At 35.7% G+C, this 20,549-nt stretch overlaps 1 protein-coding gene and 1 pseudogene across 1 annotated transcript in view; both read left to right on the forward strand.

The window, feature by feature from the left end:
• Positions 1–4,352: 4,352 nt before the first annotated feature.
• Positions 4,353–4,471, forward strand: LOC120594132 (uncharacterized; annotated as a pseudogene).
• A 14,211-nt stretch (positions 4,472–18,682) lies between these two features.
• Positions 18,683–20,549, forward strand: part of SLC7A8 (solute carrier family 7 member 8) — a 47,656-nt gene continuing 45,789 nt past the window's right edge. Inside the window, exon 1 of the mRNA XM_039851523.1 lies at positions 18,683–19,597. Within this exon, the coding sequence (XP_039707457.1) occupies positions 19,447–19,597 (151 nt within the window). The 5' untranslated portion in view covers positions 18,683–19,446. The remainder of the gene's footprint in view (positions 19,598–20,549) is intronic.

Here is a 20,549-nt window from a genome sequence, read left to right on the forward strand (position 1 = left end):
GAGGTGAGCTAAGCGCGTGGGCGGGGCCTGGGCGGTGTGCTAAGTGCGTAGGCGGGGCTCACGGCCGCGTAGTAGGGGCGACGGCGGGACTCCAGGTGGCGTGCTAGAGGCAAGGGTGCTTCATAGTCCAGGAAAACCAACCTCGTGTAAGACTGGGACCACGTAAGGAATATGACCTAATGCCATACATGGTACTGTGGAAACAAGGCGAAAATGCAGTAAATCTTATAATGTTCCAGTAGTCAGTAACACACTAGAAAAATGTGGTCACGAAGCAGATGAAAACTTCAACCTAATATTTTTAAATAGAATAAAGAAAATAATAGGTGCGTTGACGGAACAGCGAAAATCAGAATTAGAAAAGCTTAAAAGTGATATGTATAGAGAACAGTCGGGTATTAAATGAGAACTAAGAAATCTCGGGAAAAAAATTAAAAGTTTTTAGAAATAAAAATGAGGGTAAAAAGCACAATTAAGGGCAAAAAGGAGAATTAAAAAGGTTTCAAGAGAAAGCGATAGTTATAGAAAACAAGCAAAAGAGTTCTTCTCACACACACACACACACACACACACACACACACACACACACACACACACTTATTCCCCTGAGGAATACCAAAGCAATATATCAGAATAACTGTTTAAAACGAAATTTTGAGACGTTTCTTGTAATAAAATAAGACATAAATCTACATATTGAAAGAGCATATCGTGTATAGGAGAAAACTGACTCAGAACAGTCAAAACCAAGACATTTTCTAGTAAACTATTGGTCTTTAAAGATAAGGGGAAAAGCCCCTTTGAGCATCCAGGCAAAAAGTACTAGTCACTTATAAAGAAAAGAAAATTAAATTGGTACCAGACTTCTCTACAGTCGCAGTTTATGCCAGAAACAATGAAACAGACTTTTCCAGATATTTTAAAAATAAAAGATGATTCAAGAATTTTATATCCCCTTATACTGTGTTCAAGTATAAAGGCCACTGGCAAAAATGTGAACATATACTTTTTCCTGAGGAATCCACTAAATGCTGCTTCTTAAACTTTTTGGTCTCAGAACTCCTTTACATTTTAAGAATTATTTAAGACCCCTCCCAAAGAGCTTTTATGTGGATTGTATCTATAAATATTTACCATATTAGCTATTAAAACTGAGAAATTTAAAAATATTTCTTTATTAGTTCATTTGAAAACAATAATAAACCCATTAAATATTAACATAACCTGTGAAAAATAATTATATTTTCCAAAATGAGAACAATTTAGTGAGAAAAGTGGCATTGTTTTACAGTTTTATAACCTCTTACTATCTGATTTAATAAAAAGCTTCTGCATTGACTCTGTTGAATCATGCTGTTTTGGTTGAAGTGTGTGAAGAAGATCTGGACTCACCCAAATGTGTAGTTAGTAAAGGGAGTAGTATTTTAATAGCCAATTCAGACAATTGTGAACTTTTTTTTTTTTATACTACACCAAAATTCAAAAAGTGGGAGTTTGTTGAAAACTATGTGGAATCTGACACCATGGATATGCTACATCTTACTTTTAGACCAAACTGGTCATTTGGAAAAAAATGATTCACTGAGTTATGCACATTGACACATTTCATTATACAATATTAAAAACTGACAAACTTCATTATGTAAGTATTTAAAGATCACTTTTGTTAATTTCACTACCTATCTCATCAAAAAGGTTTTTGAGTATCGAGGAGCTGTCAGTCTCACAGTTGCAGATACAAGTTTTCCAAAATTCTAATTTTCATTTAAAAGCTTAAATTTTATCATCGACAACAAATGTTGTCATTTGTTTTCATTAAAATGACAAGTTCATTTTGTTTATTTTTGAGAAAATGTATACCAAATACTTAAGTCTGAGTAACTTATAGTTTGTTAGTTGCTCTTTCAAGTAAAAATGGTGTTCCATAGAAAAAAAGTGATTAGTTCAGATCACAACTCAAACCATTGCATAAATGGTTTTCCTAAATATACTCTTGATTCTACTTAAAATCTGGGTCATAGATTGGATAAAGAAATTATGATTCATATATATATATAATGAAATATTACTCAGCCATTAAAAAAATGAAATCCTACCATTTGCAATGACATGGATGGACCTACAGGTTATTATGCTGAGTGAAATAAGTCAGACAGAGAAAGAGAAATACCATATGATTTCACTTATATGTGGTATCTAAGGAACAAAAAGAACAAACTAATCAAAAACAGACTCACAAATATAGTGGACAATTTGGTGATGGACAGAAGGGAGGAAGGTTGGGAGGCTGGGAGAATGGAATGAAGGATTAAAGAAGTACAAATTAGTAGTTGATAGTTGGGCACAAGAGCATGGCAGAGGCAATGCAGTTAGCATTAATATGATGGCTAAGTAGAGGGCCAGGGGAGGGAGGGAGCAATTGGGGGGATAGTTTTATGAACATTATAGATGTCTAACCAATGTACTGTATACTTGAAACTAATTTAAATAAATAAATTTATTTAAAAAATAACATCTGGGTCATAGAAAAAGGTGGAAACTTTCTAAAAAATTTTATGAAATGAACTTTACATTGATATAAAAAAATAACACAGATTGTACATATACATAAAAGAAAATTACAGAACAGTCTCGCTTGTGAATATTAATGTAAAAATCTTAAATAAGATATTACCAAATAGAATCCAACAAAACACTTTTAAAAGTGTACATTATGACCAAGTAATGTTCACTACAGGAATGAAAGATGGTTCAATATTAGAAAATCCATTAATGTAATTTATTATAGTAATAGTTCTAAAAAGAAATATCACACAATTATCTTCACAATTGCTGATAAAGCATTTGTCATAATTTACATCCATTTCTGATTTAAAATCTCAGTGAAGTAGGAATCAATAGATATTTCTTTAACATGATTAAAAGGTGTGTGTGTGTGTGTGTGTAAAAGCCAACATTGTTTTAATAAGGAAACACTAGAGACATTCTTGCTAGTCACGAATGATATAAGAATGTCACTTCACTTAACATGGTATCATAACATTAATTTAAAGGGTAAGATAAAAGCATCCCTTTTAACAAATTATATCATTGTATATCAGAAAAATCCAAGGGAATCAATGGGAACACTACTATAAATAATAAAATTTAGTAAAGTAACAAGTTATAAAATTAACAAAGAAATACAGTGACCTTTCCATATTCAAATAATGATCAGTTGGAAAATATAAGGAAGAGAAGACTATTTAAAATAGCAACAAAGAAGACAAAATGCTTAGGCAATACAGACATATACAAAGGTACATGAAGAAAACTTTAAAACATTACTGAAAGAGACAAAATTTAACAGAAACAAATAGAAAAGCAAGCCTTGTTTTTGGATAAGAAGAGTCAATATCCAATGACATCAATTCTCCCTGTTAATTTATAAATTTAACATGCTCCCAATAAAAAACACCAACAGGTTTCCTTTCTGGAATTAAACACATTGATTATAAAGTTCACATGGAAAACAACCAACCAAACAAGACTATCCAGGAAAATCCTGAAAATTTTTAGTGTCGTGATGTAGAAATCTAGCCACATCCAATGTTACAACATATTGTAAAGCCTCTATAATATAAAAAGTGTGGTGGTGGTGCATGGATAAATATACAGACAATAAGAATAGAAAGTCTAGAAATAGAACTACATACATTTGAAAATGTTAATTTATGATAAAGGTGGAGAATTCAACGAGAGAGAGGAATTGAATTTTTTTAAGAAATAGAGTTGGAACAACAGGATAGCCATTTGGAAAATGTAAAATTGGGTCTGCATCTCATATTATTCATTAGGATAAATTTCAAATTGTTTAGAAATCTAAATATAAAAATAAAACATACAAGTACTGGAAGAAGACATGGGTGAGTACTTACAACTGCGAGAAAATCTTTCCGTGAGACTCCTTTATCAAATATATGCTCAGTCTGTGACTTGTCTTTTCAATCTCTTAATAGTGGTTTTTGAAGAGCAGATTTTACTTTTGATGAAGTCCAATTTATCAATTTGTTCTTTATGGAGAATTTGTTGGTGTCATGTCTAAGAAATCTTTGCCTAACCCAAGGTCACAAAGATTTTTTTCCCCGTGTTTTCTTCTGGAAATTCTAGAAATCTAGACTTACAGTTTTGGATTTACATTTAGGAATATGATTTATTTCGAGTTAATTTTTCTATATGATATGAGGTATTGATTAAAGTTCTTTCATTTGTATGTTTGTTGTTTGGTTTTTGTTTTCTGCATGTTCCAACACTATTCATTGAAAAGATGATCTTTTTTTCAACTAAATTGCCTTTGTCAAAAAATCAGTTGTGTCTACGGCCATGCTACCCTGAACAAGCCTGATCCCGTCTGATCTTGGAAGCTAAGCAGGGTTGGGCCTGGTTAGTACTTGGATGGGAGACCACCTAGGAAGACCAGATGCTGTAGGTGTAAAAAATTAAAAAAATAAGGAATTGTAAGCTTACAAGGTCCTTGCAATCTGTAAGATCAACCAAGGGTTGCCTCGCCTAAAAAAATAAAATAAAAATAAATCAGCTGTCCATAAGAAAATAATTCATTTATAATAGCATCAAAAAGAATAAAATACTTAGGAATAAATTTAATAAAAGAGGTGTAAGACTTGTACATGGAAAACTACTAATACTGTTGACAATACTGCCCAAAGCAGTTTACAGATTCAATGCAATCCCTATCAAAATTCTAATGATACCTTTTTTTTTTTCCGGAAAGTGAAAAACTGAACTAAAATTCATATGGAATTTCAGGGGACCCAGAATAGCCCACACAATTTTGAAAAAAGTTGGAGGACTCACATTTCTCAAGTTTAAAACTTACTACAAAGCTACCATATTCAAAGCAGTGTATTGATGGCATAAGACAAATAGACCAATGTAACAGAATTGAGAATTTAGAAATAAACCCTTGCATCAATGGTCAATTGATTTTCAACAATCATGTCAACACCATTAATGGGGGAAAACAATAATGCTGGAAAAACTGGATATCCAAATGAAAAAAAGAATAAAGATGGACCCTTACTCTACAGAGAAAAATTAATTAAAAAATGGATCAAAGACCTAAGGTAGAACAAAACCTATGAAACTCTTAGAAAAAAGTTTATAGGGCCAAAACTTCATGACCTCAGATTTGTCAATGGTTTCTAAATATGGCAAAGCACAGGCAAAAAAGGAAAAATGGATAAATAGAACTTTATTATCAAAGGACACTATCAAAGAGCAGAAAGGTAAACTATGGAATGGAAGAAGATATTTGCAAATCATATCGGTGATAAGGGTTTAATATCTGGAATATATAAAGAACTCTTACAACTCAACAACAAAAAGACAAACAACTCCGTTAAAAAATGAGCAAATGACCCGAATAGACATTTCTATAGAGAAGATATACAGATGGCCAATAGACACATGAAAAGATGATCAGTATCATTATTCATTAGGGAAACACAAATCAAAACCATGATGGGACACTATTTCACGCCTATCAGGATGGTTACAATTAAAAAAAAAAAAACTACAAGTGTCGAGGAGGATGTAGAGAAACTGAAACTCTCATATATTGCTGGTGGGAATGTACGGTAATGCCTTTGCTGGATAACAGTTTGGTTCCTCAAAAAGTTAAACACAGAACTACTCTATCATATGACCCAGCAATTCTACTCCTACGTGTATACCCCAAAATATTGAAAACAGGGACTCGAACAGATACTTGTACACCAATGTTCACAATATCAAGGCAGCGCTATTCACAATAGCCAAAAGGTGTCAGTAACCTGAGTCCATCAACAGGTGAATGGATAAATGATGTGGTATATACATACAGTGGAATACTTGTAAGCCATAAAAAGGAATGCAGTTCTGATACACGCCACAACATGAATCAATCTTTGAAACATTATGCTAAATGAAATAAGCCAGACACAAAACAACAAATATTGCATAATTTTACTTTTATGAAGTATCTAGAATAGTTGAATTTATAGAGACAGAAAGTAGGGGCTGGGAGAAGGAGACAATGGGGAGTTATTGCTTAATGGGTATGGAGTTTCTGTTTGAGGTGATGAAAAACATTGGAACTAAAGATGATGGTTGCACAACATTGTGATGCCACAATTTTAAAAAGAATACCACAGAGGCGAAGTGCCCTTCTCGTTACATCGCATCAAGATGTTCATGATATTCACAGAACAAATCAATGACATTAATCTTGATCACTTAGTTAGGGTAGTGTTGTCTAGGTTTTACCACTTTAAAGTTAATATTTTTCCCTTTCTATATTCTTGGGAAGCAAGACTACAAATACAGCCTACCCTCAAAGTAGGGGAGAAGTGGTTAAGTACCACCTCCTATAATGAAGAGTATCTACATACATTATTTGGAATTCTTTTGTAAAGAAGATTTGTTTCTACTCTACCATTCAATTTATTTAGCCAACCATTTATTTATGTCAGTATGGATGCATGTATATTTATTTTATATTTTGTATTATAAACTAATATTGCACTTTTTTTCCCCTCAAATTATTCCATTTGGCTATTGGGAAACTCTCAGGCTGACTCTTCCATCCCTTTGAAATTTTAAACGCTTCCTTTTTCTTTTTTTTTTCTTTTGATATTTCAAGATATTCCAAACTTATTTTGTATTTTCCTTGCCCCAACTCTAATGTCAGACATTCCTCCAAAGATCCTTGGTTGTTTTTATTGAAGAATGGTATTTTAAAATCAAAGTCTGGACACAAAGTGTGCTCATTGCTATGGAGATGTCACACCTTTTAGGCTCTCTCAGTGCACAATGCTAAGTAATGTAGTATGGATACTAATTCATGTATGTACACATATCTATCATTGCTTCTGTCTCTTTATCTGTATATATATTAAACTAAACATGATTTCATACTGATGTCTCCAACTCTGTTCCAGTACCACAAGGTTTATTCTAGGCTCCTCTTCTTGCTTTCTTCCCTTCTTACTTCTCTTTCCAACAGTGAGAATCCTGATTCTCAACATCCATTATACATTTATTTGATCAGCTCCAATATACATGTAAAGTAGTTTCAGAATTGTTAACCCATACCCCGTGAGAACCAAATTTACCAGCTAGAGTACAGTGCCTATGTACACTATGTGGACCTTTTTTTGACACTTGAAGAACTTTGATTTTATACTCAATACCAAAGGATTATTGTTAATTTTGTTAGGTGCAATAATAACCTTGCGATTATGTAAAAAAAATCCTTATTTTAAAGAGATACTTACTGAGATACGTAAGGATAGAACGATGTATGGCATTTTCTATAAAGTACTTCATCAGAGAAAACAGATAAAATGGGATGGGATAGGTAAAGCACTGTGGCAAAATCTTAATAATTGTAGAATCTGAGTAATGACTCTGGGATATGAGTTCATTGTACTCTTCTTTCTACATTTAAGTATGTTTAAAATTCTTCATTATACAAATGTTTTATTATTTTAAATTATATTTATTTTTGATAGGCAAATTATTTACTTAGTGAAAATTCAAAAGGTATCAAAAGCCATACAATGAAAAATTAGTCTTTCTTTCCCCCTGAATTCTCATTTCCAAAGGCCATTAATAGTGCTAGTTCTTGTGTACCTTTCCACAGATTTAAATCATTTAAATATTTGCAAATATATGTACATATCAACACATATATTTCATTCTCCCACACACACAAGTGGTAGCAGATTTAGATTCTGTTCTATACCTTTTTTAAAAAAACTAATTTTATAATTTCAGACTTACAGAAAAGTGCAAATATAGAAGAATTCTTATTTACTTTAATACAGATTCTCCAAATGTTAACATTTACCACATTTGCTTTGTTATTCTATTATTATTTCTTCTGTTCAATTTGAGAATAAGTTATGGACATAATGCCCCATTTCAGTGTGCATTTCCCATAAACAAGGATATTCTTTTGCATAATCACAGTGCTGTTATCAAAATCAAGAAATTAACACTGATATGATACTATTATTTGATCTAGAAACCTTATTCATATTTCACCCAATGTCCTACAAATGTCCTTTATAGAAAAAAAGAAGAACTGTTTTTTCTTCCTAGGATTATATGTTGCATTTAGTTGTCCATTTAACAAAAGTTAAAGAACAACTTTTTGTCGTTATTGTTGTTGTTTTTATCACAAGTTTTTAAGTTGGGAAGTGAAAGCCCCATCACATTTGATCCTGTTCCTCAAAGACAAACTTGATTGACGGCCTTTATATAAATCCTTCCAGAATTTCTTTCAATGCATATACCAACATGCAATATACATGTATATACACATTTAAACCACGATGTGATGTTATACATCTATAATTTGTTTGTAGTTACTATTTCATTTCCATCTTTATACATGATTTATTGTAATGGTGTTTTAAATATAATTAAGATGTACTTTAATTTAATTATGCCTTAATTTGTTAATACTTTAATTTAATAATTGATCCCATATTGATGAGCATATAGAGTGTTCCAATTTTTAACTATTACAAAAATATGCTGTAATAAACATCTTTTATTCATTTATCTTTGAACACTCATGCAATTATTTCTAAAAGTAATTTTTTAGACATACAAGTGTTCAATTATGTACATTTTATAAATATATCTTGAATCCATCGTCTTTCCATTTTTACCACTTTTGTTGTCTTTTAGTCCCTCTTGATTCTTTACTTTAAGTACTCTGATTGCCTCCTAACTGCCCCCTGCCTCTAGATTTGCCCAATTCCATTGCATCCTACTCCCACTGCCAGATTCAATCACTGTTCTGCCAAAAAGTGCCCAACCCTTTCAAGACAATCTACTGAGCATGGTGCTCAAGAGCTTCGTGGTCTACATGTCTTTGCACCTCTCGACGTTTGGTCAAAAGTACCATGCACTTCAGTCACACTGAATTTAAAGCACACTCTCTCACCTATGTCCCTTTGTGCAACTGTTTCCTTTGAATGGCATATCCTACTGATTAACTTTTAATCTTTTTTACAGACTCAGCTCAGAAATCGCTTTCTTCAGATGCCTACTCTGCGCTGTTACTGAGGGCACTCCCAAGGCATTTTTTGCATATCTCTATCAAAGGTCCTGTCTCACTGTGTTATAATCGTTTACTTCTCTTTCTCTAACTAAATGGGAACTATACCCTCACTTTGGAATTACTGGTCCTTCCACAGTGTCTAATATGTAGTAGGTGCTCAGTAAATATTTGATAAATGATGAAATAAGAGAGGAAATTATCAGGAAGAATCTTATCTGGCTTCCAGACTATTTTAGTACACTCAAACAGAAAATATATCTTAATGGGAAAAGAGAAATTTAGGGAGAACGAAGAAGATTGATAATTACATACAGTTGCCATCACTAGGTACTCTAGGAGAAGGATCCATCACACAATTAAATCATTCATTCAACAGATATTTCCTGAGCAAATGCCATGGACCAAATACCATTGTAGCCACTGGGGATATAGCAAGGAAGAAGATAAAGTCTTGGCTGTGGAGCTTGCATTCCCCTGGGGTTGGAGCAGGGCAATTTTATTTAAGTTCCTACTACATCCCAGGCATAGATCTAGGTGGGCATAGGGATGGAGTACAAAGATGTAAGAAATATCATCTATTCCTTCAAAAAGCCTGTGACCTAAAAGGGAATTCAAATGTATATACAATTATACACACTACAAAGCAGAATATGTAATCATTCAGAAACATTAATTCACCTAGTCAACAAATAGTATTGAGCTTCTATATTATGTACCAACTGTACCTAGTAACAGATATGGCTCTTGCCTTCAAGGCACTTCCAGAATAGGAGAAAAAGACATTGAAAAAAAAATAACCTCACAAATAAATATGTAACTTTTAAGTACATTAAATACTGTCATAAAAGACAAAACACCAGGAACTATGAGAATATATAATTTGGGAAGCCTTCCCTGAATAAGTATGAAATGCTGTAAGAACACAGAGAAAAGATAAACCAGGTTAATTTAGGCAGGTTTCTAGAGCAATGAGTATTTGAATAAGCTTTAAACAATGTAGAGGTGGAGGGGAGGGGCATCCCTGGCAAAGGAAAAGTATCAGCAAAGGCACCAATATGGGAAAGTGCACAGTGGTCCAGTGTAACTGAAGGGAAGAGTGAATGGGACAGCAAGAGGAATGGTGAGGAAAAGAAGTGTTATGGGGAAAAAGCAGAGATGGATTGAAGGTGCTATACATGAATTTAGATTTTATTTTCTGAGCTAGTGGTTTCTGCAATAGGCAGATCCACAGATTCAGAATCTCAGAGGGAATTTTGTGGGTAAAACGAAGATTGGCCATTGCACGTAGTTGCCACAAGAGAGTCCCATAGGAGAAGTTCGACCTGAGAAATTATTGAGGACTTCCCCTGTACCAAGTATATATTTTAAAAGTTCCCCGAGTGATTGTAATGCTCACTCAGCCAGCCTTAAGGGCCACTGCCCTATACAATGGAAAACCATCAGAGGCGTTTGAGCAGGATAGAAACATGATCATAAAATATAACTCTGGGTACAGAATAAAAGAATGGAAAGTCACATACAGGGAAATTTTGTTAGCTTATTGAAATAGGATAAGAGAGAGATGAGTACTTCTGGAATAGGGCGGCAGCTATGGCATGAGAAGAAGACAGCTGTGAGATAATTTTCGGAGGAAGAACCAACGGTACTTGGTGATCGATTGGATATGGGACTACAAAGGGAAAAAGAGGGAAAAAGATGAAGGTCTCAGGCCTAGGTAGCTAAAAGCATGATGTTATAGCCATTGGCGGGGACCGGGGAACATAGGAGGAAGAACAGCTTTGCCTGGGGAACTGAGAGGAGTTTGGTTTTGAAGCCACTGACTGGTATGACCTAATGGGGCTAATACCATGGCTCAAAACTTGGTCTTGTATTTTTTTCACTCTAAGTATATGAGTATATGAATTATAATTTTTTGGAAGTTTTCTTCTGCTCCTTTCATCATCTATGTTTATTATTGTCTATGGTTTTTGTGCTGGAGCTTTCCTCAAATGTCCAGGGATCCTTTTTTGGGGAGTCCAGGTAACTAAGCTGAACCCAGACTTTAGAAAGAAAAAGATCTAAAGTGTCTGTATCTAAGGTCATTGTATTAGGATTCTTCAAAGAAAGAAACTAGTAGATAGGTAGGTAAGTAGGTAGGTAGATAGATAGATAGATAGATAGATAGATAGATAGATAGATAGATAGTCAGACAGGCAGGCAGCTGGGGATTTATCTCCATCTCTATCTCTATCTCTATCTCTATCTCTATCTCTATCTCTATCTCTATCTCTATCTCTATCTCTATCATCTCTATCTCTATCTCTATCTCTATCTCCATCTATGAAGAGAATGAGAGAGAGACCCTGACTTATTGTGACAAATTGGCTAATGTGGTTATGGAGGCTGAGAAGTTCCACCATCTACCATCTGTAAACTGGAGACCCAGACAAGCTGGTGGTATAATTCAGTCTGAGTCCAAAGGCCTGAGAAACAGGGAAGCCAGTGGTTTCCAATCTGAGGGCTAGAGAATGTGAGATGAGATGTCTGGAGGAAGGAATGCATTCTTTCTTTCTCTGCCTTTTGTCCCATTCAGGCCCTCGTTGGATTGGATGATACCCACTTACACTGGGGCTTCATCTGGATACACCCTCACAGACACATCAAGAAATAATGTTTAATCTAGGCACCTTGTGGCCAAACTGACATATAAAATTAATCATCATAGCCCTTGAGGTCTTTGAAAGCAGATAGTTATTGTTCACTATTATATTCCCAGTATTTAGCACAGTAAACACTTGATCAATATTGGCTGAATATGTTAATGAAATTAATTGAGCAAACCAAGGTATATATAACCCAATTTCTACTAGGATTTCTTTCTCTATTAATCCGATAAACTGTGTAGTATTGGAAATTTCCTATATTCTCTTACTATGAATTTTATACTCTACATCAATGAGCTACACACTATAGCCTGGCAAAAATTTCAAGTGATTGGGTTCATACATTTTCACCTAACTAGACTTTTGTATTTCCTTCCCAACTTTGTTACAAATTTCTAGTATAGAAAATCGCAATTGATTACCATTATTTGGTGAGAAAGAGATAAGAAGAAAAAAAGCTATATAGTTTTTTAATTGGCCTTAAGAACAATTAAAATCATAGCTTTCACCAAAGTAGCCACAGTAGTTTTTGTCATTCCCACATTAGGACCTTCTTGGAGGTAACCCTGGAAGGAAGTATTCTTTGTAAAATCCTCTTTTGAAACTTAGAATTTAGATTTTAACAACTGGCAGTAAATGATTAAAATTTAGCTTGAAAATATAACTTTATTTTACTAACTGATTCCATATGCAATGACTACTGAATAAATAAATATGTATTTATTAAATTCCTTCTACTTGCCAAGCCCTGCTCTAGGCATTAGAAAGATAATGGTGACAAAACAAGCCAAAGTTTGATTTGCTTGTTTGTATGGAAAAATGTAAACATATAAAGAATCATTCTGGCTGCTGTGTTGAAAATTGTTTGTAGGAGGCCATTTGTAGAAGAACAAGTGTGTCAAGAGGGAGATCCATTAGAAGACTATTGAAATAGCCCAGGTGAGAGCCGATGGTGAGGTGGTGATGAACCAGGGTGGTAGCAGTAGAGAAGTGATTCATTTCTGGATGAATTTAAATCTATAGCTAACAGGATTGGCTGACAAACTGAATGTAGGGTATGTGAGAGGAAGGTAAGTCAAGGTCAACTTCAAGATATTTGGCCTTTTACAAAAGTGGGGAATACTGGAAGAAGAGCAGGTTTGGAGGAGTTTGCAGGCACTGGACATATCAAGTTTAAGATGTTTATTAAACATCCAAACGGACATCAGATAGACACATAGATAGCTAACTCTAGAGTTAACTCTAGAGAGATGAGGACTGGATCTATAAATTTGGGAAATACCAGCGTACCATGGGCTAGATGAGACCACCCAGTTAGTGAGGGAAGGTAGAGAAGAGCAGAAGGTGGGAAGAGAAAAGGATTCAGCTGAGAAACCTGAGAAGAGGCCACTGAGGAAGGGGAAACCCAAGAAAGTGGATGCCCAGAAACCATGTTGTAGTGAGATCGGTAAAATGAAGACAGAGAAATGAGCACAAGATTGGACTATGTGGTGGCTATTGGTGATCTTGACAAGAATGAATTCAGTGGAGTGATGGAGATGAAAGCTTAAATGTAATGCATTCAAGCATGAACGGGGATGAAGAAGTGAAAACATAGAAGCAGAGAATTTGGGTGACAGCCAGTTGAAAAGGAATGTTGAGTCAAGGAAAGTTCTGTTAGGTTTTTTTATTTTTTATTTTAATGAAAATTATAAAAAGCACATTTGTGTGCTGATAGGAATAATACCTAAAGAGTGAAAACTGATGGTGCAAGAGAGAGAGGAATAATTGTAGGAGCAAAGTCCCTCAGTAAGTGAGAGAGAACAAGGAAGCTCACACACAAGTCAAGGAGAAACGAAGGAGCACATCCATTTCTATGGGAGGAAAGGCAGGGATGTGGGCAAAGCTGCAGGCAGATTGACAGATTTAGTAGTTGGAGGATCTGGAAGTTCTCTTTCTGCCTATTTCTATTTTCTCCATGAAACAATAGGCAAGGAGGGCAACTGGAAGTGAAGATTTGGGAAATGATATTAGTTTGTAGAGAGAAAATGTAAGTGGAAGGGTCAGTTGACTACAGGACTGAGGTAGGATTGCTGGGAAGTGTTAAGGACCTGCTTGAGATTTGTACTATATGTGAAATGATGTTCAAAGTCTAACTTTTGATTATGTTTTTTACCTCTTTCTACAATCCAGCCTCTCTCCAGGCACTAAGGATTATCTTACTATGATTAGTCAGCACATCAGTCCGTCTGTTATTATTTAATTAATTTATTTATTGTGCATTAATGTACCTCACCTTTCATTCATTCATTCATTCATTCATTCATTCATTCATTCAATCAATCAATCGTATTTATTGAGTGCCAGGCACCATTTTAGGTACTGGAATCACAGAAGTGAAAAAGAACAAATCTCTGACCTCAGTGAACTTATCTTCTATATCCTAAAAGATATTAGCCCTCCTGTAGCAACAGGCTTTGTTAAGAAAAAAATCCCCTGGCCTTTTAGATATATTATTGTTTTATAGACCCCAAAGTAAAAGGTTTTTATTGACTATGGAGACAATTTATTATTTTTTGGTTTATTGAGCACAGTAAGGAGGAGAATGCCATATCTCTTTTTATAATGTTTATTTTGGTAATAGATTATGATAAAAGGCATTTGTTGGGTGCCCACCTGCTTTTGTATTGTGTTAGATTTAAGAGCAGTTGTGCTTTCTCAATATGTTTTGCATTGTCAGAAACAAAAACATTATTTTTTGAGCTATTGATGAGGATTCCTCATTTTATTCTTTCCACTGTAAGCTTTAAAATTAAATAAACAAATAAATAAAAAGAGATAAGCCTTCGTCTTTGGTAAAGATAAATCCTCAGTAAAAATCAATTAGAAAATGGAAGTTTCCATAGTTAAGTACTCAAAACTGGAGTCATTTAAATCCTTAGAAAGAATATCAAGGCCCCGCGGCAGATTGGGCACAGCAAAGGAGTTAAACCTGCCTCAGGGAATGCATCTTTATTTCTTTCCCACTAGTGCTAGGCTGGCTCCATGGAATCCAGCCAAGTGCAGCAGACAGAAGAGTAATTTGCTGGAATTTTTGTTTCTAGTGTCGGAGCAAGGATTCATCATTATCTTCAGAAGAGCATGAATTAATTGACCATCATAACAGAACAGGGTTGCCCCATCCAAATTCTCAGGACTGCATAAACCCTAGAAGATACAACTTCCTTTGAATTTATGAATATGTCCAAAAGGCAAACAGAGCATGCACTAAAAAGTGCTTATTAACTGACTGTATCTCCTCATTTTATCTTTCTTTCTTTCTGACCTGTTTTGTCTTTTTCTTTTTTCTTTTTCTTTCTTTCTTTCTTTTTTCTTTCTTTTTCTTTTTCTTTCTTTCTTTTCCTTCCTTCCTTCCTTTTCGTTCTTTCTTTCTTCTTTCTTCTTTCTTTTCTTTTCTTTTCTTTTCTTTCTTTTCTTTTTGCTTTTCTTTCTTTTCTTCTTTTCTTTTCTTCCTTCCTTCCTCCCATCTATTCCGGCACCAAATCCCATACACTGTCCATCTCAGTCAAGGGCAAGAAGGCGCGCAAGGCCCAAGTCAAAGGTTAAGCAACAAAGCAAGGCTGTCTTTCTCTTTCTTGTCTTTCTTTCTGTTTCTCTTCTTTCTTTCTTTCTTTCTTTCTTTGGCAAAGAAGGGCAAGGCATTTGGGCAGTCTTTGGATTTCCTTCCTCTTGGCTCACTAATTTTCATCTGCTTTTCATTTTTAATGAAATAAAGGTTCCTAGAACCACTAGTCAGGAAGCTACTGTTTGGCTGTAGGCAGTGGTCACTGGGACTCTAGGAAGAAACTTGGCTTTGATTAAAATTAGGATTTCCTTCTGATTCCAGGCATCTAGATGCAAGAAGAGTAAAGTGGGAGGATAGACTATGAATTTCCTCTAGGAAGAGATTTGGGTCCTCTATTAGTGACCTTGGACTTCACAGCTCTTTTACAAAGAGCAAGAATAGAGTGCTTATCTATTGGGTCCAAGGAGAAAAAAATAAAAAATAGAGTGAATGAGCTTTGTGTTCTATTTCTTTGCATTAATGGATACTTTTTTACCTGTTTTTTCATAAAAGGACTATATTGGAACATGATTGTTTTTAACTATTATGTAAGTAGCATGTCCTCATGCCATATCCTTCTCTGTGCAGTAGGTGTCAGCCTCACACAGCCATTCTTTTCCTAAATCCATATTCATAAGAAAATGACCCTTTTACCCTTTCCATGGTTAAAAGAATAATTTTTTCCCCCATCTTAAACATGCAAAACAACAGGAAAGAGTCACCCACATATTGGAAAGAGTTGTACTAAAGTATTTGGAAAATAACCAAATCGAGAACCATGTCAAGGGGTGAGAAATGTTAGGGAGGTGAGGAGGGCGGATTAAGTCCTATGAGTCTCACTGAACAGATGTTAAGTGTTGGCTTCAAGGTGGGTGTCTAAAAGGCACAGTTATAACAGCAACTCGAGAAGAGGTGGACGTGGTCTTATTAAAGGGTCTTCTGTTTCCTTCAGGCAAAGGAAGTTGAGGCATCAGCAAGTAGCTTTGTGTCCTGGGAAAGGCTCTCAATGTAAACCATTGATATCCCACTTGTCCATGAATAGGTCAAGTGTCTTGTCTTTGACCTCAGGTAAGAAGACACTTGTCTGAGCCTCAGCTTTATAATCTTTACAATAGGAAAAAAAATAACTGATTTGTCTACCCTAAGTATTTAACAAGGAGGAAAAAAAAATTGAGATGTTATGCATAAAATAGTTTGTAGACAGTAAAGCACTATTTAAATGTAGAAAATAGAATAAAAGATATAAAGGCAAATGTAGAATAGAGTTAATGAGTAAAAGCAACTTCAGTGCTCAAAATTTAAGAAACTTCAGTTAATTATTTCTATGGATTTTTCTCAACATGTGACAGCAAGACTTTTTTTTTCATATGTTAGATGTTTGTCATGTGGAATTTTGACATGCCTAGGGTTTATTTCACAAAAAAGATCACAACCTGAAGAGAGCCATATAATATGAATAAATAGTCCTGTTAAAGGAGGAGAGAGTCCTTTCCTAGCTTTTACATTGTACCATTCATTAATAGACAGTTATTAATGGTACAAGTGCTAAAGCAATAGAAATATTAATTTTCAGCAACCCTTCCTTTCCAATTTGGCGTGCTTAGTATCACTACATCCCAAGAATGTATTTGATCCCATAATCCCACCTCAACCCCTGGTTTAACTTCTTAGTTCATAGATTGAGATGGCTAAAGTTTACCACATTGTAGTCAGTTTGCATTGATTTGGGCAAAAACCTCAAATTCATCACATTCACCTTTTATCTTGTATTTATTCTACATAATTTAAATTTAGAAATACAAACATTACTGAAAGAACTTATGTTTCAAACTCAAAAAGATTATTTGCTTTATATCTTGATGTTGAAATTTGAACAGAAGTCTTCAAATCAGATTATTTAAACATGAATCCATCAATTTTTCCCTCAGTGGTTTCTAATCTTGTCAGGAAAAGCCAGGGGCAATTCAAATATTTTCATCCCATGACTCATCCTCTCCCATGGAGTTTTGTGCTGTATATTCCTTGCCCTGTCCTTTTCTCTCTCTCTCTCTCTCTCTCTCTCTCTTTTGTTTTTGCCAAGGCTTTCAATTTTCAGTATCTTGAACTGACAGAGAAGGAGAAGGGGTTAAACTCTTAATCTTTGAAATCTCTTAACACTTGCTGAGTGATCAAGGAGCAAAGTGGAAAAGACTGACAATTGGACTTTCCCCATTTTGGGTAAAAATGAGGGAAAAGCCTTTGGTACAATAGTTCAGCCATCCTCATTTTGAGGGATTAAGTATTATTTTCCTTAAAATTCAAAATCTTTTGGAACATTTTCCAAAAAAGCGAGGTCAAATTTCTTTACTTAGTGGTCAGCTTGGGGAACTTTATTTTTTAGAACTGCTTTAAAATAATTTACTTTTGCATAACATATTTAATACAAATTCAAAATACTTTTATTTTAGATTTATAGTATTGTCTGCTATATTGCTTCTTGCTGTGGTTTCAAAATACTTTGCAATTATAAATAGACATCATTGCTCTCATGCTTAGGGCAGCAGTTTCTGGGTGAAATTCTCCAGGGAAGCCAAGACACAATATCGATATGGTCATAAGTTGGTCATATCTGAACATCAACAATCTGCTTCATGATCAGAGAAGTGCTGCTCCCCACCCCCTCCCTGTGTGCCTTTCAAACAATTTAAAATATTAGAAGCTGTGAAAGGCCCCATTCTACCAATTTTTTGTCATTCTTTCCTGAGACTAGAGTGGGAGTCTTTTTTTTTTTCCCTTGTCTCGGCTAACACTAAATAAGAGCTGTGAACAATGAGGCTACAACCTTTCCCTGGTGATTTTGTTTCCGCTATACTCTTTATAGCTCACTATTATACTAAATGAACCTCTTTTCCATTATTTTTAATTCTTTCCATTTCTCTCCCCCACCAGTGGACCTCCTCCCCCTTTCAGAAACTTGAAGATAATGTCCCTACAACCATCTCTCCAGTATCCTCAAATGATCCAGACATAAATATTTTAGCATAGTCACCAGTGTCTTTCTGACGGCATGAAAGAGTCAGCGCAACCAGTCTCTTATTTATAAAGCTCACAAATGCTGTATGACTTGTAACGCTATACTAGCGAATGAACTCTCCCAGAACAGTTGACAGGCATTTTACTTTCACGTCTTACAAGGAGATGGAGAAGAAGAGACGATTATAATGAAAAATATTTTAACCCATCTTCTCGGTGATCTTTGGGGGTTGGGTGCTAACATTTAAACTGAAGAGGAAGGAGGAGACCAAGTGAGGATGGAGAGGAATGCGCGGAGTGAGGGCGGAGCTATCTCAGCACATAAAAGCACACGCAAAAAGGGAAGCACATTTGTGTGTGTCAGAGCCACTCTCCTGCCACCAAGAGCGATGGGGCAATCTGTGTCGTGAGCACAGAGATCGGAAGGGAGAAAACAAGGACAAGAAGACAAGGGAGCCAGAAGAGGACATTTGGAAAAAATCGGAAGGCAAAAGACCGGGAGGCGAAAAGAAACCCACAGCAGGTGGAAACGAGATCCAGAGCAAACCGGTCGAGTCCATGGTTGTTTTTCTGCAAGGGAAGAAAGTACCAGAGGATTGCTTTTTTTCCCTTCAGTTAATGAAAAGTACTTCTATCCCCATAAAAGAAAAGACTAAGGGGAGGTAAAAAATCTGTTTTCTTAGGGGAGAGCTGAGGGAAATCCAGACTATTTCTTTTCGAAACGTCTGAAATAAGCCACTGCCAAATACACATTGCAGAACTATCCTATTTTCGGAAGATCTACATCCCTTCCCGGAGAATTCCAGCCAGAGTAGCTGATACAATTTTATTTTTGTATTTAAATATCTGTCTCTTTTTTTCCCTCCCTTTGAACACTTTCCTTGTTTGTAAGTACGAATGACAAGAAAGTGTCAGTACAGATTAGAAATATTTTCAGTTTTCTCTTTCACCTGCTTGTGTCCTTTTTGAGGGGGAAGGAGTGCTCTTTATTACAGAAAAGGACATTTTAATTTCAAAGGCTCTCTCTGTAAACATATTTACACTCATACACATTTAGAAAGAGATACCTTTCAGAGGTTGAAATCCTACTGAGAAAGATGGAAAAAGGAGCCAGGCACCGAAATAATCCTGAAAAGAACCACCCAGGTGGGAGCCAGTCCGAGACCAGCCACGATACTGGGTCCGGAGGGGGCGGAGTAGCCCTGAAGAAAGAAATTGGATTGGTCAGTGCCTGCGGTATCATTGTAGGTGAGTCCGATTTCTCTTCCCACCGACCACTCCTCTCCCCATTTGGTGGTCCTCCTGTGGAACCTTAACTCCCTAAAGTTCTATTTTTGCTCCCTACTCCCTTAGAAAAGAATTGTCAGTCACCTGTACTGTAACTTACCTCTTGCTGGTCAAGTTTGAGAGGTATGGGAAATGGTGTATGTCATATATCTCTTGCTTCAGATCAGGCTGAACAGTTCTGTCCAGTGTTCATAAAATGGAGCAAATAGGGATCACACACCTGGCTGATGGGCAGCAGTGTTTGGGAGCTTGTTGAAAAAAATGCAGGAGTCCGGGCTCCCCACCTTGAAGGTTCTGATTCAGTAGGCTTGAGGTAGGGCTAGGGAACCTGAAGATTTAACAAGCTTTTATGCAGCCATCTCCTCAGCAGGTTCTGGACTGGCTTTTGAGATATATTTAGTAGATATTTTGTTGTTTTATGTTATATGAAACTATGAGCTTAGGGGTGAGTAATAATAAAAATCGCTATAAGGGCCATAATAATATCTTGCTTTTGTATAGCTTTTCCATCTTATGCAGCACTTTTGTGAAGTATATGTGACAGGGCTCATTCCCATTTCACAGATGAGGAAGTAAATTATGGAAGAAAAGAAGAGACAGATTTGTGTCTTGCTGTAAATGTATAGTTTGCAGTTTCTCTAGTTGCCTAGTGAAGTCCGCCTGTCTCTTAACATCCACGGAGGACCCTGTGAGGCTCTCAGAGGGAACTGGGAGTAACTAGAATGTGGAGTCAAGGAGGAAAAGATGGGTAAAATGTTTCTCAGCTGGGAGGCTTTGAAGCTGGGGAGCCTGGGTGGCCCTGAGAGTGGCAGTGCAGGCCACTCCAAACCCCTAACTGTATACTCCACGCAGAAAGGGGTCCCAAATATGGCTCCATCTCCAGAGAACACATCCTCCTTTTTCTAGAGAGGCC

Source organism: Pteropus medius, unplaced genomic scaffold (genome assembly GCF_902729225.1).
Source record: "Pteropus medius unplaced genomic scaffold, Ma_sr-lr_union100, whole genome shotgun sequence".
Classification (NCBI taxonomy): domain Eukaryota; kingdom Metazoa; phylum Chordata; class Mammalia; order Chiroptera; family Pteropodidae; genus Pteropus; species Pteropus medius.